Genomic DNA, 21,349 nt, shown 5'->3' on the forward strand with positions numbered 1-21,349 from the left:
ATTTCATCAGCTGTTCAACGGTATGATTTCTTGCATGTTTTTGGACTTTTTGTGTTTTCAATAAAGTATTTGAGAAGGAACATTTGACGATGTAAAATACAGGAAAAACTGAATTTTGACTGCACTGGGCCTTTAAGTTATTTTTTAATAAAGTTGACATGCTATAATTGCAACTGTCCTTGAGTAGCTTACCGTCAATATAAACCTGTCATGAGTCTATATCGTTATACTTAACGTTACTGGATAATTTTGGTTTATGATCCCATCCAGCACGATATTATGATAGGGGCGGAGTTGAGCAAGCGGGGGAGAGAGAGGGGGGATAGGCCTGTATAAAGACCATTGGATGCGCTACTAACGCGCAGTAGACAGACTCAAAGGCAGGATACACTGGTGGACAGGACCGGTGACGTAGAATGGCTCAGAACGGAACTACGGAGAACGGAGTGACAGGGGTGAATAGTCAGGGGAGTCCTCCCATGCCTTTTCCTCAGCCGGTCAAAGTGCAGGAGATACGCTACACCAAGGTGAGACTCACGTCCTGATAATGTATAACTGAATAGTGAACATTTAATGTGACAGAAAAAGTATTTAGTATATATATGGTCTAATGTTACGGACCGGTTTTAAACTATGGATTAATATTTACATTCTTTTTTCGAATATGACAATATAATAGCATTTCAAAGTAGCCAATATGTTTGATATCATAACCCAGGACAGTTGAATATCTCAATTATTATTATGCACGTTATAGGCTAGCCAATTCCATGCGTAAACGATTGTGGTTTGCTAATTGGTTTGCTATTAACGTCTTTATAATTATAATATATTTGAGAACTAAAAACACACACACAATGCACCTTTGTTGTTTAGTTTACTAACTGCAGCTTATATGTGTTTTTTTTTTAACCTAAAATAAATAAATCAAAGACGACGACAAGGAACACGAAACGTGTCTCATGTGTCTCATGTGTCCAACAGATTTTTATCAATAACGAGTGGCACGCCTCTGTCAAAGGAAAGACTTTTCAGACGTTCAATCCAGCAACTGGTGTCAAAATCTGTGACGTGGAGGAAGCGGACAAAGTATGAATTTAAAATATAAATAAATGTTTTAATTAGGCATTAGTCTTACTACATTATGTGACTTGACGACATAGGTAGCCTACCGTTTTCGAAATGTAATTATCTTGATTTCTTTACATATATGACCCTGTTTTGTGTATCTCCCTTACGCGCTTATTGTCTAGATCTATATATCATGACCCTTTCCATAATTAAAAAATAAGACTACAACTGCTATTCACTCAATACAAATTACTTTTTAAATGCATACAAACATCCACATAATTCTGTCAATTACTTTACAATTAGCCTGCAGTATTGCAACCGATATAAAACAGATACAAAAATGTATACCCGTAGAACTTATTTAGGTGTACCGACTATCTTCAGTCTTCAGTGTTCAAGCTGTTGATGTGCACCTGCAGGCAGATGTGGACAAGGCTGTGAAGGCCGCTAGAGCAGCTGGCCAGAAGGGCTCCCCGTGGCGTAGGATGGACGTGTCTAGTCGAGGACGACTCCTGCACAAGCTTGCCGACCTGATTGAGAGGGACCGGACACTGCTAGCGGTAGGCTGTCCAGAGAGGCTAACAGTCTATTATTCTGCTATATATGCTAAACTGTTTCTAGACAGTAAAAAGCTACGACCTGTGGCGTCGTTAGGCCTGGGATTCCGGGGCTTCAGGCCAGGTGTTTTTGGAGAAGCCCCAGGTCTTTTGATCCAATTAAAAAAAGTTTTCTAATTGTAATTAGTCTGCTGAGTTGGAATAACGTTGTGCATAACTGTGAAAAAAAATCGGCTTGTTTTGTGATTTGACAAACATAATTGAGATAGAGTTAAGAAACACGCGCAACGAGAGCTTCTTTTTTACAGCCCACTCTTTCTATCTGTGGCGCGGGGTTGTATGTTGCATTTCTATTGCATCTTGCAAGTCAGGTTACGTCCCTGGCTATAAGTAGCAGCATATTGGTAATCTCGACACCTGTCGCTCTGAGAGTAACCTATCAACTCTTGTTGGTGTTCTGAGATAATGGAAAGCCGCAATTCCCCAGAATGTGACGAAGTGCATGATTGAAATAAAGCCTAGTAATTTCCAAAGCCAATAAATCGCAACCTCGTTTACAATTACACACTAGATTAAATGTAATCATCGGAAAACTTTGGCATACTTTGTTCTATTACCTGCTTGCTTTCTGAAATATGAAAGTTTTAGGTTTTCACTTGCATGACATCATAAAATCAGTCTACATTTTTCGCTTCCTCTCTACCTGTTCTTCACTCCCTGCGCCTCCCTCTCTTTACCTGTTTTCTTAAAGAGAATTGTAAATGCTATTGTCAGTAAAAACAAACACTATATATGCAAACATGTATCCACAACACAGGCAAATTTCAGCCCACCTAGTTGAATTTGAACAACATTTTGGCCAACTCTCAGTTGGGCCACCTTGATATATTTTACACTGTAAGTCAGCTGTTAGTGTGGAAGGTATGCCTGCCGTGTTCCAATGCCTTCTCACTCCATTGAGCTGCCAGATTGCATTAGGAGTCAGATTTGTAAATGAAACGTTACAGATGAAGTCATTATGGGATTGCATGTGACTGTTAATTGCAAACATACTCTGGGAGAGCTGCTTGTGCAGCGGTATCGCTAATTACAATAACTTGTAGCTCCGTGGGACAAATAAATGCCAGATTTTTGCATTTAGCCCAATGTAAAAGTGCTGTATAGATCTGTGTTCTAACTCTGTGGAGGTACCATGTCTCTCATTATTTGTCCATTTGCAGTGGTTTTGGGTTGTATTGAGATGTTAGGGTCATATAGCCCGCCTTTTTCAATACTGGTGCTGTGCTTGATTTGGTTCTCTTAAACCTTAAAGTAAATCATGAACACCTCAAATACTTTGTAAAAACTTGGCTCAAGGGTGTCATATAGTTTGAGCATCATAGGGCAATTTAAGTGTTTAAGTCATGTTTGACGAATTGTATAAAATGGTAGAATATTGTTCTGTTCCCTAATATATTCATCTGCACACACTGTTATTCAAAGACTTTAGTGACATACAGTTATTGTCAAATGCATTAAGTCATAGACATCTGCAGTCATGGTTTCTGTCAATCCATCTACTCCACATATGTGACTGAAATAATACAATAAGATAGGACATTCACATAAGGTTACAATGCATCTGAATTATTTCATGGTTTTATTGTATTCCAGCTCACACCACCCTAGAGAGGCTACCCAGCCAGCTATGGCAACCATGCCATGCCCTCTGTCTTTACTCAGCCTTGTATTAATTTATCATTATTATTACAATCATTATTATTTTTTATTTCTGGACCCAAGAATTCCCACAGCATATTAAATTACTGGCTCACATTTAGGGCATTAAACCCTGTTTTGTAGCAACCAAGGAATTGATTTTGCTTGAGTGAGATATGTTTTACAACATACCATGGTTTAGTCCCAGTCTCTTGTCTGTCCTGTTCAGCCCAGTCAAAGCTCTTCTCTGTCCCCAATGCTGTAACCAACTGCCCCAGAACATCTTCCAAAAAAAGTATTTGTTAAGGAAAATTAACACTTTTGTGGTGTGTGGTTGCCTCAGCTATATCTATCTTAAGGTGTATTAAACTCAATTCTTAAAAGTCCTTTGTAACTCCAACACTATTGGCAACAGAGCTGTCACCAATTTAACGGAGATGAAACCCAAACTTTGCTGCACTACTGGAGCAGGGCCTGTCGTGTTAATGCATAATATTTTAATGGAATGTATTTTCTTGACAACATTAATAGCGACTCCAAAACCACATGCCTATGGAAGGGTACGTCTTTCCCTTGACCCTTTTAAAACGTCACAAACAACATATTTTGTGCTATATACACTCTGTCTCTCTCGGGCAGCTGCAGTAGCACTGCCTGTCTCTGTTGTGGTGCTTAAATATCTGCTGCACGCAGCTCTTAGCAGCAATTTAGAAGGGAAATGTACTGAAAGTTCCACCATAAACACATTCACAAAAAATATTTTTGTAAAATCTTTTGTAAATACTTTGTAACCTTGATAGTTATGCTAATAAACTGATAAAAATTATATTAATGTTTTTAAAGAAAATCTAGGCCTATTAGTTTTTGTTTTTCTGGTACTCAGGTATTTTTTAAAGAAAATTATGCAAATACTCCATGTGACTACTTCTTGTTTATGTTGAAGAACATATATAAAGACCCTCTTCTGTGTAATTCATTAAAATAATAATAATAATCATGTAGTATTTACTTTTACCACAGATCTCTCTCCCAAATGTAGTGATATACAATACGTGACCAAGGCTTTGCCTCATCACAGCGACTCCCATTTGGAACAGTCAGTTTTGAGATGTGTCTCCCGAAGCAAATCTGATGCCATTCTGGTTGTTATCACGCTGCTTGCTTAACCAGGAAGTCCATAGTGGAAAATGTACACACTGAAAGAAGTGCATTCTTTGGCCTTCTACCTCGTATGAGCTCACAGGTGTCCAAGCTGCCACAGGGAGTTGCTAAAGCATAACGAGGCAATCAAACACATTTTTTAGAAGGTTTAATAATGTTCTAATCATAGACATTGACTCATAGATATAGAAGCTTGCTTTATGTGTACTGTATGCATTCAGTTACATAACATTGTTTAAACTTTCCAGGGGATAGGGAGACAACTTGGCTGCCACAGAATGTTCTACTTTCATGTAAATGCATTATAATGCTCATTCTACAAACTTAGTTTTATCAGCTTTTTTAACATTCAACCATTTAATGTCAATGTGGATTTAACATGGCTGCCATAGAATGTTCTACTGTTGTGTAAATGCATTATAATGCTCATTCTACACATTTAGTTTTATCAACTTTTTAACACAGTTATTGTCAAAGTCGATTCAACATGGCTGCCATAGAATGATAGGCAATGCCATATATGTGCATCATTACTCAGAAACTGCATTGGCTCTTGACTTTATATCCGTGGGCCAAGCGGTTGAAAACACTATTTTGGTGTTTCCAGTTATGTTTAGTGTAGAATTACATACTTCTCTTTTGGATTATTTTCCCTCTAAACAGTGCAATGTTGTTTCATATCCTGAATAGAGCAGGTCACTTTGACAAGTTTTTTCCTAATTAACAGTGATTTACTCATTATCATTTGCCTCTAAAGGGTTGAATAGAGTTAAATAATAAAGGTCAGGTGGGAATCCAGAGTATGAGTTGGTTTATTAACAAAAACAAGAGTAGAAATGACATATACGCCAAAGCAAGCAGACAAGCAGACAACCAGACGTCTGGGAGTCATTCCATCACTTCTCAAAATAAACCTCCCTGTGAATCTCTGTTCAGACCAACAGTGTAGGTTTGTATTGTATATTGGGGGGTGGGGTGGGTCAGGGCCAATGGATCTCAGGATTTTCTCACTTTTCCAGCGGGGTCACATTGACCTGTCTGTAATATTGGTAGGGGTCATTTTAGTCATGTAGCATTTTCTTATTCCCAGCAACATTATTGGATGCATACATTACCTATATTACTTTACGCTATTTATTAGTGTTTGCAAACATTACCTGTAACACCTTACTCTATTTATTAGTGTTTGCAAACATTACCTGTAACAGCTTAAACTATTTATTACTGCTTGCAAACATTACCTGTAACACTTTACACTATTTATTAGTGCTTGCAAACATTACCTGTAACACCTTACACTATTTATTAGTGCTTGCAAACATTACCTGTAACACCTTACACTATTTATTAGTGCTTGCAAACATTACCTGTAACACCTTACACTATTTATTAGTGCTTGCAACACCTTACACTATTTATTAGTGCTTGAAACATTACATTATTTTTGTTCCACAACGGCACCACTGTGTTTGTTAATTTCTTCTGAGGGGATTCTGCCATAGATGTTTCATTTGAATTTAGGCTTGTCTTACTTTGGACTGCCGCGTTAATGTAGCCTATGTAGCACAATAGTTCGCAATGTAGCCTATTTATTCGCTATGTTTCTGATAATGACTCACCCCTTTCTACAGACCATGGAGACTATGGACACTGGGAAACCGTTCTTACATTCTTTCTTCATTGACCTGGATGGCAGCATCAAAACCCTTAGATACTATGCTGGTTGGGCTGACAAGATACATGGCAAAACCATGCCAGTAGGTAAGTTTCTCTGTGCTGATTTACATTTTTGTGACTCTGTGATACATAATGTATTGTAGTACTTCTTGTGAACACGTAGGATTACAACCAACTAAAACTAGATGATTTTAGACGGATCCAGAGTTTGTAAAATTTGTAAAATTTGTAAAATTACCACAATGCAAGACATAGCACTGCAAATATTTATAATACCACAACATTTCCAGAATGTGTCATTATTTATTACTTATGCTTAAGGGTGGTAACACGTTATAACTGTCAGCATTTAGTAAAAATAGACCTACCAATCTGCCAAGCTTTGCAACAATCTCCTTTCTCTCTCTTTTGTGGTGTGTAATGGCTCACATAGACTCTCCGTTCACAATATGATTAGCCCACTCCGTTCTGCAGAGTCGTCAAGAAACAAGTTAATTAGTGGCAGAGTCACTCAGCCGGTCCACCGTTTGTCCACAGCCCTGGGTGGCATCTCTGCCCATCTCTTAATACTTCCCCGTTAGGAGCTCCCCCCCCCGGCCACCACGGCAGGACGGCAGATAGACAAAACAGGCTTCCCTCTTTCCTCCCGATTAGATTCCAATGGAGCGGTTGAGAGACGAAAGGCCGCCAAGGACAAAGGAAGAGGAAGAGGGGGCTGATGGTAATCATTGAGGTGCAACAGTCTGTGTCGGGATTAGCCAAGAATCAGACACTCCAGATCAGTGCCTCCTCAACGCCTCCGAGCTACCCCCCCCCCCCCCAACACACTATCACTTCTGCCCGCTCTTGTCTCTTACTTGTCTCTCTGAACTGTCCCCTTTCTCACTTTAGCCTCTCACGCTTTTCTCTTGTTTGTCCTCTCTCTATTCTCAGTTTTCTTCGTCTCTGTTATCATCTCTTCTTCATCCTCTCTCCGCTGTCCTTCATCTTCCGACCTTTCTCCTTTTACCTCTCATGTCCCCTTCACCCTCTCTCATTTCTCCTCTGTCTTTCATGCTATTAACTCTCTTCTCTACGGGACCCACACGCAGGCCACTGACCTAGACAGACGTTGTCATCTGGTGGATATCTGCAGGGCCCTTACTTCTCTTAAGGGCCCCAGTCCGGATGGACCCACCATCGCCCGGTACGAGAGACTTTATGTAGACCCTCGTCTATCTGTCACTAGCAGCTCAGGGCCTTATAAAGGTCTCCAGAAAGGGCCTGGTGTCTGCTCAACCAGGTGGCCGGCTCACCTTCAGGACCGTTTACCTGTTGCTTGACAACTCAAGGGCTTTCAGGTTCCCGTTCTCACACGAACAGCATGAACACCACCTTTCAGTGGCTTCCCGCTATTTCTCCTCCTCTTATACCGCTGTGACTTGATCCATCCCTGGAGCCCTTGCCAGTCTATATGTAGCTGCTATACCGTGACTCTACGGCCGCGGCCAAAACGGCGCCCTATTGCAGTATGTAGTGGTCATAAGTCGTCCACTAGGTAAGGTGTAGTTTGCCATTTGGGAAACGCCCCGAAATTCCCGCCCCTCTACTGTACACCCATATGTCCAGTCCCCAGGCGGTGGGAAACGTGACCTTTGACGAGCGTGGGAGGCGTCGGCTCACCCTGTCTGTGGAGACGTGATAGGTTCTGGGAGATGAGCGTTGTGTGTGTGTGGGAGTCTGACTGCCCGCGGTCTCCGAATACATAAAACGGAGAAACAAGAGAAGGTCGGAGGACACGGACCGAGGGGATGGAATTGAACCGATCATCCGGGTTTTAGCCGGGCTTTTGACATGTCGGTGTGATGGGGGATCGTGCCGAATGGGCTTGGTCAAAATGTACTTGTTTCTTCGGAATTAGGGTGTCATTCGGGTTAGGCGCACTAATGTCTTGTAGTTGTCCTCGACATGCAGGGGTTCACAGCGTTTTACATTTAACTAACATTTCATAATTCACAACACTAAAGTAATGACTGCCTAGCAAAGTAGTTACACTGTATTGAGTTCAGCTATACCATATGAAGACAATTTGAACCTGTTGCCTGTTTACTGTTCCAGGGGGAGCGGAGGGTGGGACATTGCAGCAATTAAATAGAGGTTGGGGGGTGGCGTGGGGGGATTTGAAATGGGGCAGGATAGAGGCGGGGGACACTTTTAATTGCCCCTCCATTCCAACAAGGTCAAGGGTGACTTTTCACCATAAACAGTGGGCCTAACAGTCTGGTTCTTGGGTTGTCCTTAGATCTGACGGCTTTATTTTATTAAACAGGAATTTTGGCCATGTATGTAGCATAGTGCTGGTAGCTTTTGAACAGATATGTTTGTCCATCTTCACAAAATGTTGATGGTTGCTGAAGGAAAATAAATGAATGCCACATTTAAACAGAGCAGACATTTCAGGCTGTGGATGTAGTGGCCACCACTTTCTTTTCCCTTTCAAGTATCTCTGGCATTATGGACCTGAAGGTTTCTGCCAATGTGAGGATCACGCCCGCTTTAGCCTAAAACATGTCCAAGTGTCTAGAGTCCCGAGAGGCAGGAGCCTCTGGTCGGATATACAATACAGATATGTAAGGAAACTGAAGGAGTGAGAATATGCCCAAAATGTGACCCGCCCGGCAGCTTCAGGATTGATAACATCAGAGAGTAAAACCCAGATCTACTGCCACACTGTAAAATGCCTGGGATGTCATTTGAAATGTTTTTCTTTTTTTTTTTCAGATAACACTTTTATGTGTTTCACTAAACACGAGCCCATAGGTGTGTGTGGAGCCATCATTCCAGTAAGTGTGAACACTGCCTGTTTTGTATTTGTAATAATAATAATTTATATTCTACTGGCAGGATTTAAAAAGGATTAAACACTAGCCAGCAGATTGTATCAAGCTAGCTAGATAAGCTGTTAACTTTTACAGCTTGTCTGGTACCGAACGGTTTGCTGTTTTGTCATGTTTTTTGTAAAATTGTAAGTTTGAAGCAGGACACGGGTGCAGGGAGGACAGATGACTTCTAATAAAGAACTAACACGTAACAAAAACAAAAAGTGTACATGAAAACAGAAACAGCGTTACACTGAGAACCAAAAAATGACCAGACAAGATACAAGAGGGAAGAGGGACCTTAAATAGGGACAGTGATCAGGAACACAGGTGAGGGTAACGACAAGGAACAGGTGTCGGTGCTCAAAATGTGGGAGAGAGGGAGTTGGATCTCACCAGGACATGACAGTTTTAACAAAGAAGTATCTTCAAAACGTTTGTGTCCTGTTGTAGGGGCTTCCTTGAATTCAGAGCATGTTTTTCTTCACTAAGTAATCAAACCATGACTGTGCCTCCACTGCCTTTCAAACCTCTTCTCTCTGAGGTGGGTGTAATGATTACTAAACACATGCTGAACTACGGTACATCAGATTCATTTAAAATCTTAAGATGCCTATACATATATATAAAAGAAATACAGTTGAACTTTGATGGTATTCCCTATGTAAAATGATTTACAAAAAAATGTGTTTCCTTCATCTTAGAAAAATTTGTCTTTACTTAAAAGGTATCCCAATTTTTAATTAGAACCAAATAGTAAGTTGTTTGATGCTTAATGCTTAAAAATAAAGTTTATTAGTATATGATATTCCCTGATGTAATTCTCATTTAGCCTTTTCATTTAGTTGAATTCACTGAACACTACTGAGGAAAAACATTTTCTTTGCACAACCACATGTTCGACAACAATGTTTGACACCAAACGTGTGTCCACATGTGTGTGTGTGTGTGTGTGTGTGGCAGCACTGTGTTGGGGCGGACATTTTGTCAGTTCCCACTCAGCTTTGCTTTTGTTGAACCTTTTCACATACATTTTTACATCATTTGCTCAAGGTGAAATTATTTCTTACATTCAATCAACCTGCCTGATCTAGATCAATACAGTAGGTGCCTCAACCCCTATTTGGCAAGATTACACGTAAGCTTACCTGTTACTGGAGACTGTACCTAACAAAGACATTGACATTGCCAGAGGAGAAGCAGGAAAGAGGACTCCAAGGAAGGCTGAAAAGACTAGCTATGCGGCTTCTTCTTCCAAGTTTCTTGTTGGCAAATGTGCAAATCACTGGAGAACAAGCTTTGTAAACTCAGAGTGAGCCTCAAATCACAGGAGAACAAGCTTTGTAAATTCAGAGTGAGCCTCCAATCACTGGAGAACAAACATTCTAGATGAGCTGGACACATTCTAGATGAGTTGGACACATTCTAGAGGAGTTGGACACATTCTAGAGGAGTTGGACACATTCTAGATGAGTTGGACACATTCTAGAGGAGTTGGACACATTCTACAGGAGTTGGACACATTCTAGATGAGTTGGACACATTCTATATGAGTTGGACACATTCTAGATGAGTTGGACACATTCTATATGAGTTGGACACATTCTAGAGGAGTTAGCCGTTGCTCTCGATCTCAGGGATGGATGTGAGGTACACTGTCAATGGAGTGAAGACTCACCAAGACACTGGCCAAGATCATCACTGGTGTTGTCCTCAGTGTCCCAACCAGGTGGCACATGTCTCCATGGATTTGTTCAACCTGTCCCCGGCCTGAGAACCCAGATAACATGGCTCAGTGGCCCTCTCCCCATCACACTCACCCCCGTCATCACCATGTGCTTTGAGAAACTTTTCATGGCCCACATTTAACGGGAGATTGTTAGTATCACTGAACCCTCTCCCATTTGCCCACCGCCGCAACAGATCCGTGGATGAAGCCATTTCCATGGCAGTTCACACAGCCGCAACAAATCCAGAGAAGAGGAACACTATTCCTTGGTCATTGTTCAGGAGTCAACAGTGTTGTCCCCTCCACACTCGTCAACAAGTTCAGAGCAACGGGTCCGGCCCGCACGCTGTGCAGTGGATGTTGGACTCAGTGGCCGGAGACGACGGGCTGTGAGGACTGGCTCCCGGCGGCGTGTTTTCACCCATGCTTCCTCCACAGCCCCGCGGTAGAAGGCCTGATAACAAACAACGATGAGTCAGCCATAGGGAGGCGGTAAGGATACTGGTATTGTCAGCAAAACAAAGGAGGCGACTGTTGTGTTTAGAAAGCAGCGAAGGGCAGGCGACCTGATCCACATCAACTCAGCATCAGCAGAGAGAGTCAGCAGTTTTGGGCATCCTCTGCGTTCACATCGCCGACGCCTGTCAGCGCCACCACTGTTGTCAAGAGGGCGCAACGGCAGCTCAGCTCCCTGTGGCGATTAAAGCCAAACGCTCATCTTTTTTCATCTTTTTACATGGCCTGTTTCAGATAATGAGATCCCATATCAACAGGCAGATAGATTTTATTGCAAGCCATTAAACTTCTCCACAAATACCACTCGTATGCACATATATACACAGACAATACATTCTCGCCACGCACAAGCCAGACTCCTCGCTACTCATAAACACTGAGATTCTGTCACTGTTACTTTATTCACAAATACAGTTTTTATTTTGCATTGTCGTGATGGAACGGACAAGTAAGTTATTCATAATATATTCTGTCCATCTAACAAATACAACCTGAGACTACAACCTGAAACTTGATCGCCACGGGACATTGTCGCAGACACAGCCCTACAGTTTAGCAAACTGTTGGAGATTTAGAGTAGTGATTCATAAATGCTATGTTAGCACCAAAACTCTCACTTATGCTTTTAACAAGGGAGAATGGTACGCTATCTTCACATCAGTTTTATGTGTGCGTTTGAATGTATCAGTGCTATCACCCCAACATGATATAGTCACACGCCACTCAGCGTGGGTGTTGATCAGCAGAGCTTCACCAATAGAAACATGGTTAAATCTTTGTCTGTGTGCTAAATGTCGCCATATTATCTATATAGTATATTTCTGACCAGCCCTTTAGGTCAGATTGCACTGTATAGGATATAGGATGCCATTTGGGGTGCATTTTGAGTAAACAGTACCATAATCGTCTCCTTTAACATTTCTTGGAAATGTATTAGAGTTAAATACAACTTTGTTTAGAACCTTTTGCAAAAGAACTAATGATTTTAGCATGGATTGGATATATAAAAAGAAGAATTTGGGCCACAGTAAACTGAATCGAAAGCTCTGAGGGTGAAGTAGAAACTTGGAAATCTAATCCTAATCTCTTCACAAAGCATTCTTGCACTTAATCCCACTGACGTGTATCGTTACAGGAACATGATTGCTTACAACTACACAATTATGTTCCAAATAACAGCCAGTTCCCAAATCGTGGGTTTCACTTTCCATCATAATATTGTTTGGAACATTCATTTTAGGACTTCTTGACCAAACGTTCTGCTCAGTTCATTGTCAATTGCCATTGAAGAAGATTTGGTCAAGAGGGATTTGATCGAGAGGCATAACATTTTTTAAATGTCAAAACAATTTCATAGAGAAGCTTTTCCCCTGACATTTCACCTATTTCATCCTAGTTAGTGCAGGTCTCTAATACAGTTTAGACCCAAATAGGCGTCTAAACTTGTTTAGAGTCACTGCCAGGCAGTATATCATTGCAGCCAGGAGTTCGAATCCTGGTTGCAGCGTACCATCGATGTCCGGAGATTGCGCAGACAGTGGTTGCAAATTGGCCCATGCCACCCTGGGTGGATGCGGTACAGGGTTGCATTGTTGCTCTAGTGACGTAGAAAATTGGGTATCAGCAAGCTCGTTGTGGTTCTATGGAATGCGTTCTTTTCCAGTGCGTATGTCCTAGAGAATTGTCCCTGTGACAACTGCTGATGTAAAAAGGGCTTTATAAATACATTTGATTGATTGATTGAAGGCCATAATTGTAAATTGGACATCACAGAGTTGGGAGTGGAAAAAAATCCAGCAAAACAATTTAAAGTAGTTAAACTCTATTTAGAGTTTTGACAAGTTTTTGGCGTCATTTTGATGTCACCAGACTTATACATAGTTTAACGTTAGCTTCCTAGCTAAGATTTAGAGGAGGCCTTGAATTTTAGCTTGGTAATTTTCGCATTGCTAGCTATTTTTCTTTGCTCGCTAATAACAACACTGCCATCTCTCTAAAGTAAATTGACAGATTTTCATTTTGTTTTTGATTCCTACCAAATATATTTTCATACATTTGCAATGCAAGCTTATTTCCAGCCTATTATAGTAAAATGTAAACAGAACATTCATTAGCCTCTGTTCAATTGACTGGGCTTAACAGGACCTCCGGAAACCACTGAGATGGAGGGAAGCTTTAAGTACATTCATATCATTGGCATGACTCAATGAAGGGATAGAGGTGCAACCCATGAATTTCGTGTACAGCTTTTGACCAGGTTCCAGGGCATAGAGGATAAGGGGCCATTTGGGATTTAGTGTTGCAGATTCAAAACAAATGTCCTATTTCCTTTTGATTGACACATAATTTGGGGAGGGGTAGTGTTGCATGTAGGATAGAATATAGCCTATCACATTCCATCGTTTTCACTACAGTCTAGACCAAATGGAGTATAATTTCTATTTCTACATTTTGACTGACTGAATGCGGCCAATGGGCTTTATCTGTGAGCATGAGCCTATATCTTCTTATGTTGCTCTGGCAACAAAGGAACAAGAAAGCTGTTGTTCGACATGGGAGATTATATCATAAAAATGAAATTCATACTGAAGGACGTTGTGTAATTACTAAAAGCACCACTGGCACTCATGAAGACCATGAGTCATCGCTAAGGAAAAACAGGAAGCCTATGTTTTTTCTTTTCTTTGGGGAGAAATGGAGGGGGGTACGCCTCCGAAACAAAAAATCCCTAATTCCGGGCAACTGTATCTACAGCATTGTGAAACTTATTTTAATGCCTAAACAGTCAACATTTGAATTCTTACATACATTTGTCATTTCATTTCAGTTTGAGAGGCTTTTTCATGTCTCCTCAGGGACAAGTACAGGGTGGAGAGAAAGGGTTTTCTAAGCTGGTTGTTTGAATCATGTCTTTTCAGGATTACCAGGAACCCACACTACAGAATACATCACTATTACAATTGTTGGTTTGTAGCCCGAAAGTGCTGCTGACATAATAAAGGGGATCATACTAACGGTGGAATAATGAACCGAACACTGACGTGTTGTTTTTTTAGTGGAACTACGAGTCTGCGTCTGCCTGGTCAAATGTAATACATTAACAAACATTGTGTGGTTCTGTCTCCCAGTGGAACTTCCCCTTGCTGATGTTCATGTGGAAGGTGGCCCCGGCGTTGTGCTGCGGTAACACAGTGGTCATCAAGCCCGCCGAGCAGACCCCTCTCACTGCCCTGCACGTAGGGGCCCTCATCAAAGAGGTGAGAGAGCTGCACTACGTCACAGGCCTCGAATTCCGCCGCCGAAGAGCTGTGCGCTAACGCATCCCAATCTGCCGGGTCGTGATCCAAACTGGCTTGAAATTCTTTATGGATTATTTGGATCAGCCAGGTGTGTCTGTGACTGGGACAAAAACCTGCACTTTCTGTAGATGGAGAATCCTGATTTGCACTGAGAAGAAACAAATTGTCAACTGATTTTAATCAGTGACCTGGTTATATTGTAAGCAAAGAATCTTTCACCCTGTTCCTCACCTCTATCATAGACATGATCCTTCTCTTTCTTCCTCGCCTCTATCATAGACATGATCCTTCTCTTTCTTCCTCGCCTCTATCATAGACATGATCCTTCTCTTTCTTCCTCGCCTCTATCATAGACATGATCCTTCTCTTTCTTCCTCGCCTCTATCATAGACATGATCCTTCTCTTTCTTCCTCACCTCTATCACAGACATGATCCTTCTCTTTCTTCCTCACCTCTATCACAGACATCATGATCCTTCTCTCTCTTCCTCTCCTCTATCACAGACATCATTATCATTCTCTTGTTTTCTGTCCTCTATCACAGACATCATTCTCCTTCTCTTGTTTTCTGTCCTCTATCACAGACATCATGAATTTTCCCTTGACTCTGCTCCTCATTGTCAAGGCTCAGGAGATCAAATGTGGAGGGCTTCAGCGTAAAACCCAAATCAAAGGCAGGGGATTATACTGCCTGTGTGTGTGTGTGTGTTGTGTGTACAGTATGAATGAAACTAGACTGTAGTACTGCCTTCCAGCCTGATAGATATTTGGTTTGTAACCTGGTTGGCTTCTCTTACCGGCCATTAGTCCAAATTATCCCAGGCTGTTTCATACCAAGAGAAAATCCTGGTCTTAAGCGATTAGAGCAGTTCACTTTTATCATGTCTGTCGCTCATGTTTGTTTAAAGGGATCGACCAGAGTTCTGCTTCCAATCAGTGGCCATAGAATACTTCTTCAGCAACCCAAAGACAACAGTGAAAATATTATAGTATAAATATTTTTTTATTATGAAAAATGGAAGATAGTTTTAAACAATTGTATGTGTCTGGTAAAATTCTGTTAGTAACTCTCAAATAGTTCATGGGCAATTTCACTCATGAATAATAGTGTCAGATGTCTGTAGACCGTGAAAGTAGTCAGACGTCAAGATGGAACTGTGACATCGGTTTCTGTGTAAATCCCGTCTGAATCCAGTGTTGCCTTTTTAAATGCTGATTACTAACAGTGTTTTTTTGGGCTGCTGTGCCAGGCCGGTTTTCCCCCTGGTGTGGTGAACATCGTGCCGGGGTTTGGTCCCACAGCAGGGGGAGCTATTGCCAGTCATATGGGCGTCGACAAAGTGGCATTCACAGGCTCTACGAAGGTACGTGGGTTTTGGGGATTTTGGGAAAAACTGGATGTAAAATGCTGGAAATGACTGGGAAACTTGTTTTTGTATGGATGTTTTATTTTCACTTTGTGTATGTTTTTATTTATACTTAAGGGGTCAGGTTTTTAAAAAGACATTGGTCTCAGTTGATTTCTCAGTGAAAATAAAGGTGAATTGTATCCATTGACTTTGCCTGTTGCAAACCAGAATTCTGGCAGTGTGGACAATACTGATTAATATGCTCTCTGTTAGAGATATTGGGTTGAAGGGGTTCAGGTGTACTGTAATGGTTCAAATTTCCCACTTTTGTGGTGTGGATAGATTTTGACAAAAGAAAAAGAAAAAAAAAGACTGTTTCTAATACATATAGTAGGAATCATGGTGAGAGTTTATTAAAAAGTATTACTGTAACTATGTGGCACAGATGACATAATTTCTAAGTCAAATGATACTTTTTCGAGGTTGAAAACATTTGTGTTTTATGCAGGATCACCAACTGGAATTTTTACAAGTTATTTAACAAGTCACTGACTTTACTGTGTAAATAGTACACATCAATACGTACATGTGGTTTTACAAATCAAATATAAAAATGTTATTATGATGTTAGTATGATTACAGTCTGTTTATTCTGGTTTGCTTTGTAATTTTGGCAAGAATGCCCTATTTATCTGCTTGTTCATTTCAACCCTTGAACATAGTGCTATATTTCAGAAGATCTCATTCTTACAAGGTAAAATTCACCTGGTCCAGAGTAATATTCTGCAATGTTCTGAGTGTTCTTATTTTCTGAATATTTGTTTTCTTGAATATCTTAAAGCAAAATAAACCTTATGAAAAGCAGCTATTAGTTAATCCATTCCATAGTCTAAGTGTTTATGTTTCATAATCGACTGTGAAATGTACTGTACTCTGAATCTACAAAGACTTCTTTGTAATTTGCCCTGAATCTCTGACTATAGCCATTATGCCAGATTTATCCAGATTTGACTTTCAACCTCTAGTAAAAACTATGTTTTATGTGACATCTGGTCTGACTTAGTGTATCACCCCATCATTATTTGATCTAACACGGTCAACAGCCTTTAACAAGCAACAAAAAAGCGAGCACTTTTTCCACGTCGTGTACTACTGCACTTGATATTGTATTTATTTGGGTGCCTCGTCTACTGCTGTTGTTAACTAACCATGCAACAAATACAAAGTTATTTGATGTGGTCAGTGCTTTCATTAACAGTCTGTCTCACAGATAGCGATCCCTTGTGCCCTTTCAAATCCCACTATTAATAATAAAAAGGCCGTTGTAACCCCCGTTCACCCCATTTGTCTCTCCAGGTAGGCCAGTTCATCAAAGAGGCCGCAGCCAAGAGTAATCTGAAAAGGGTGACTCTGGAGCTGGGAGGGAAGAACCCTTGCATTGTCTTTGCTGACTCTAACTGTAAGTGATGTGGTTTCTGTCCCTCCGCTAAACTGACAAAGCAAGAGAGCGAGGCAACAAAGACAGCAGCTTGGCTAGGCGCGGTGGTGCTGCGCGTGCATGCTTGTGTGCGTGTGTGTGTGTGAACCACGGCGTGCCTGTCAGTCATAGAAGCCCAGACCGAGGGTTAACGGTGTGGTAGGTACTGTGATGGACAGTGTGGAATCACGAATCCTTTCTTCTGATTCTCTGAGAGATAAAATATCAACATAACATGGTAACCCAGCGGGCACAACAGGTCGCTATGACATGTTCGCAGGTTGCATACGTGCTGTTTTTGGAAAAGTGAGAGGGGTTTCTTAAAACAAAACGACCAGAACAAGACCTCTTTAGCTGCTTGTAATATGGTTATCTGACACTTCTACGAACCGAAACTATCATTATGATGCCAAATCCTGCCCTTAGGGAAGAGTTTGTCAAATGTTATGTTAATGTTCTGAGGAAAGGACAACCTCATTGTATCAGCCTGTTGACACCCTATTCCCTTCATAGTGCCTATGGGCTCTGGGAAGGGGGGGGGGGTAGTGTTACTTGGTATAAGGTATCATGTGGGGAGTAACATTAAAAATGATGTCTTAAGAAATAATGCGCCAAAGATCAAACCAACCGAGACGTTTTGACGACAGCCTCGGTCACCATTGCCCTTCCATTCTGTGACAGTGCAGTTGGCGGTGGAGGAGACCCAGAAGGGAGCCTTCTTCAACCAGGGCCAGTGTTGCACGGCCGCGTCGCGTGTCTACGTGGAAGAGGAGATCTACGAGGAGTTTGTGCGTCGTAGCGTTGAGAGTGCTAAGAGTATCGTCATCGGAGACCCCCTGGACCCACGCACCGTACACGGACCACAGGTATCCTTCTCTCTTCTGCTCTTCTCTCCTTTTTTCCCTTCTGTTCTCTTCGCCTCTCACCTCTCCTCTTCCCCTCTCTTCTCCTCTTCTCTCCGTCTCCTTCCTTTGCCCCGTCTTCTCCCCTGATTAGAGTGCACTGCCAGACAGACCCATTAGACAGTGTCCTTCTCTTCTCTCCTCCCCTTCTCCTTTCTGTCCCTGGTCCTTCAGATCGAGCAGAAGCAGTTTGATAAAATACTGGAGTTGATTGACAGCGGGAAGAAGGAGGGAGCCAGACTGGAGTGTGGGGGCGCGGCCATAGAGGACACAGGCCTCTACATACAGCCCACTGTCTTCTCCGGAGTCAAGGACCATATGCGCATTGCCAAGGAAGAGGTGAGAGATCCTAAAGCTGATCTGAGGTCAGTTTTCTCAGTTTCTTGTATAATGGTGAAGGTTTGGATTGGGAGATGGAAAGCTGATCCAATTTCTGTAAGCTGTGTCTATGGGCAAATATTCCCAAGCAAAATATGGGCAAATATTCCCAAGCAAGTAACTATTTTTTTTTTATGAAGGTTTTGCAGGGTTTTCATTCATAAAAATAAGAACACTCCATCTATCCGGTTTTGTTGTATACCACTGCCATCCTCTGGTGGTATGGTTGAAGTGCAGGTTCATAAAAAAATATATATATATATATATTCAGGTATATACAGTACATGCTATGGTTCAAATAAGGTCATGGTCATAGAGATGGGCACAGTTTTTTTTTTTTAAAGCTGTGCCATAATGGTATCTTTGATAGCATATACACCACCATTATATTGGCAATTTGGCAATTTGGATTGCAAAGATTAATTTGGATTACACATAAACAATGAAGTCTGAATAATTAAGGTTTTTCTTTTACCTTAAATCATTTTCTATTTTGAAACCAACAAACATGTCTGTCCTTCCTGTCTTCCTTGAAGTAATTATTTGTTCAACACCATATTGATAGGTGTAAAAACTTGTTCTGCCACATTTCTTTTTTCAAACTGGCTTGTCACAGAAAGGATTTCCTCAAAAGAAGGAAAACTGAATGAAAAATTTAAACAGGCCATAAAATCTTCTGTATGACCCTGTCCAGATCTTTGGGCCGGTCCAATGCATATTCCGCTTCAAGAGCCAGCAGGAGGCGATAGAGAGAGCCAACAGTACAGAGTATGGCCTGGCTGCTGCCGTTTTCACAAGCAATCTGGACCGGGCTCTCTCTGTGTCTGCAGACCTGGAAACGGGTACCGTCTGGTAGGCTTAACTCCTGAATAAGTGTCCACTTGAGTCCCTTCATCTTACATATTACTACTACATCAACAAACACAACAGCAATTACTATTCATGTTAATGCTACCACTACTAATACTGCTGCTACTACTACTACTACTACTACTACTACTACTGTAACTACTACTATTACTCCTACTGCTACTACTACTACTACTGTAACTACTATTGACTATTGTAACTACTACTACTACTACTACTATAGGTGCAACACGCTCTCGTCCCTCTGGGGAATTCTGCAAAGGCACAGAAATACTGAAAACAAAGACATCACTCTGCTTGCCCTTTCTTTTGTCTTTATCCATGTCAGGGTGAACTGCTATAATGCCCTCCACGCCCAGGCACCATTTGGTGGATACAAAATGTCGGGCAACGGACGAGAGCTGTAAGATTCATTTCTCCTCAATGCTACGTGTGAAGAAGGGCTCTGCATTTTAGTTTGCCCAAACTTCAAAATGTTCTAATTCTCAATACAACATTAATGATTGAAACTATGTGATTTAATCTGTATTAACATTTCTACTTGGCTTCCTCAGTGGTGAGTACGCGTTGGCGGAGTACTCTGAGGTGAAAGCTGTAACCATCAAACTGACTGAGACACAGTGAGGGACACAGGAAAGGGAACACACCATTTCTACAACAACGGCCAGCACTTCTCTGTCAATCAATCTGGGCTGCATCCCAACACTCTGAAGCCACTCACCATTCTCATCTCCTTGTCTCTGTTTTACTGTCCCTGCTCTGAACTCTGTTAATGTTCTTTCATTTTAAATGTAGTTGTTTACACTGTACTTGGTTGTTAATGTTTTTTTGTGCTGTGATGTTACGCATTTATGGATCCTAGGTTGAACCACTGCTGCTTGCGAAGTAGCCAATGCTAATAAAATCTGAATCCTGTTCTTCATAACCTTTGGTGATAAAGAGATTAATCGGTGGTGGAAAGCCTGTTCCAAACCTGTTTGAAGTACCACTGAAAATCGTGGGGGGTGAAGAGCCAAGGAAGGATGTCAGGACAAAGTTAGTTGAGAAGCATTGTTAAGGGTCTTCCTATCCTTGTTAACTTTGTTTTGTTGTCACATTATGGGAGATGAGGAAAACTGGCTAATCTGGAATTGAATTGGAAGGTAGCCAAACCCTGTTTGAGTTTCAGCTCCTCCCTCTGGAAAATAGCCCCTCTGTAACCTAATAGACTAACAAAAGCAAACGGGATGAATCGTATCTACCTGAATTTGACTAATAGATACACTTGTTGCTGAAATGGATAGAATATGGGAAATGTTTTGCTACAGTTTGCACTATAAAAATACTCAATAACCCAATTTATTTACAATAACATAGCACTTCACAAATCAAGCTCTCTCCACCACTGCCCTCCAGTAGAGGCTCTGTATAACTTTGTAAGATTTTATCTCATGTCCCATATAGTAGCCCCTCGGCCAGGTCCAGCAAGGCAGAACATTGCGAAGCATTAAGACATAAATGCATTATGGTTAACCAACATGTCTCTCTGCCTATCTTGTTGCGGAAAATGAAATTGTGTCATAATTTTTGTTTGCAATGTTTCACAACATTGTCCCGCAATCAAAGCAGCCCACGTTATGCTTATGTTACAACCCATGTAGGTCTCATTGTACAGAGATTTTAGTTTTATTTCTTTATTTTTTTTGTTTCAGAATATGGGTTTTTTCTCTTCTCTCGATATGAGGAGCATGTTTCCCCTTTCAAATGTTGGAAGGAATTTTGATTCCCATTCCAAACAAGGTAATATTTACCTTTTTGTTTTTAC

At 41.2% G+C, this 21,349-nt stretch overlaps 1 protein-coding gene across 2 annotated transcripts; it reads left to right on the forward strand.

Moving 5' to 3' along the window:
- The first annotated feature begins 351 nt into the window (after nt 1–351).
- Nucleotides 352–20,470, forward strand: aldh1a3 (aldehyde dehydrogenase 1 family, member A3). Of its 2 annotated transcripts, XM_010876696.3 has the most exons (13): nt 352–527; nt 985–1,089; nt 1,494–1,634; nt 6,122–6,251; nt 8,928–8,989; nt 14,399–14,527; nt 15,820–15,933; nt 17,275–17,377; nt 18,077–18,261; nt 18,472–18,636; nt 19,370–19,527; nt 19,874–19,948; nt 20,100–20,470. In XM_010876696.3, exons 1-13 carry the CDS (start codon nt 417–419, stop codon nt 20,167–20,169), a joined length of 1,548 nt encoding a protein of 515 aa, XP_010874998.1. In that variant the 5' UTR covers nt 352–416; the 3' UTR covers nt 20,170–20,470. The 2 variants fall into 2 exon arrangements, with proteins under 2 accessions (XP_010874998.1, XP_010875007.1); XM_010876705.4 differs by lacking the exon at nt 19,874–19,948.
- Nucleotides 20,471–21,349: the final 879 nt, after the last annotated feature.

Source organism: Esox lucius, chromosome 2 (assembly GCF_011004845.1).
Source record: "Esox lucius isolate fEsoLuc1 chromosome 2, fEsoLuc1.pri, whole genome shotgun sequence".
Taxonomy (NCBI): Eukaryota; Metazoa; Chordata; class Actinopteri; order Esociformes; family Esocidae; genus Esox; species Esox lucius.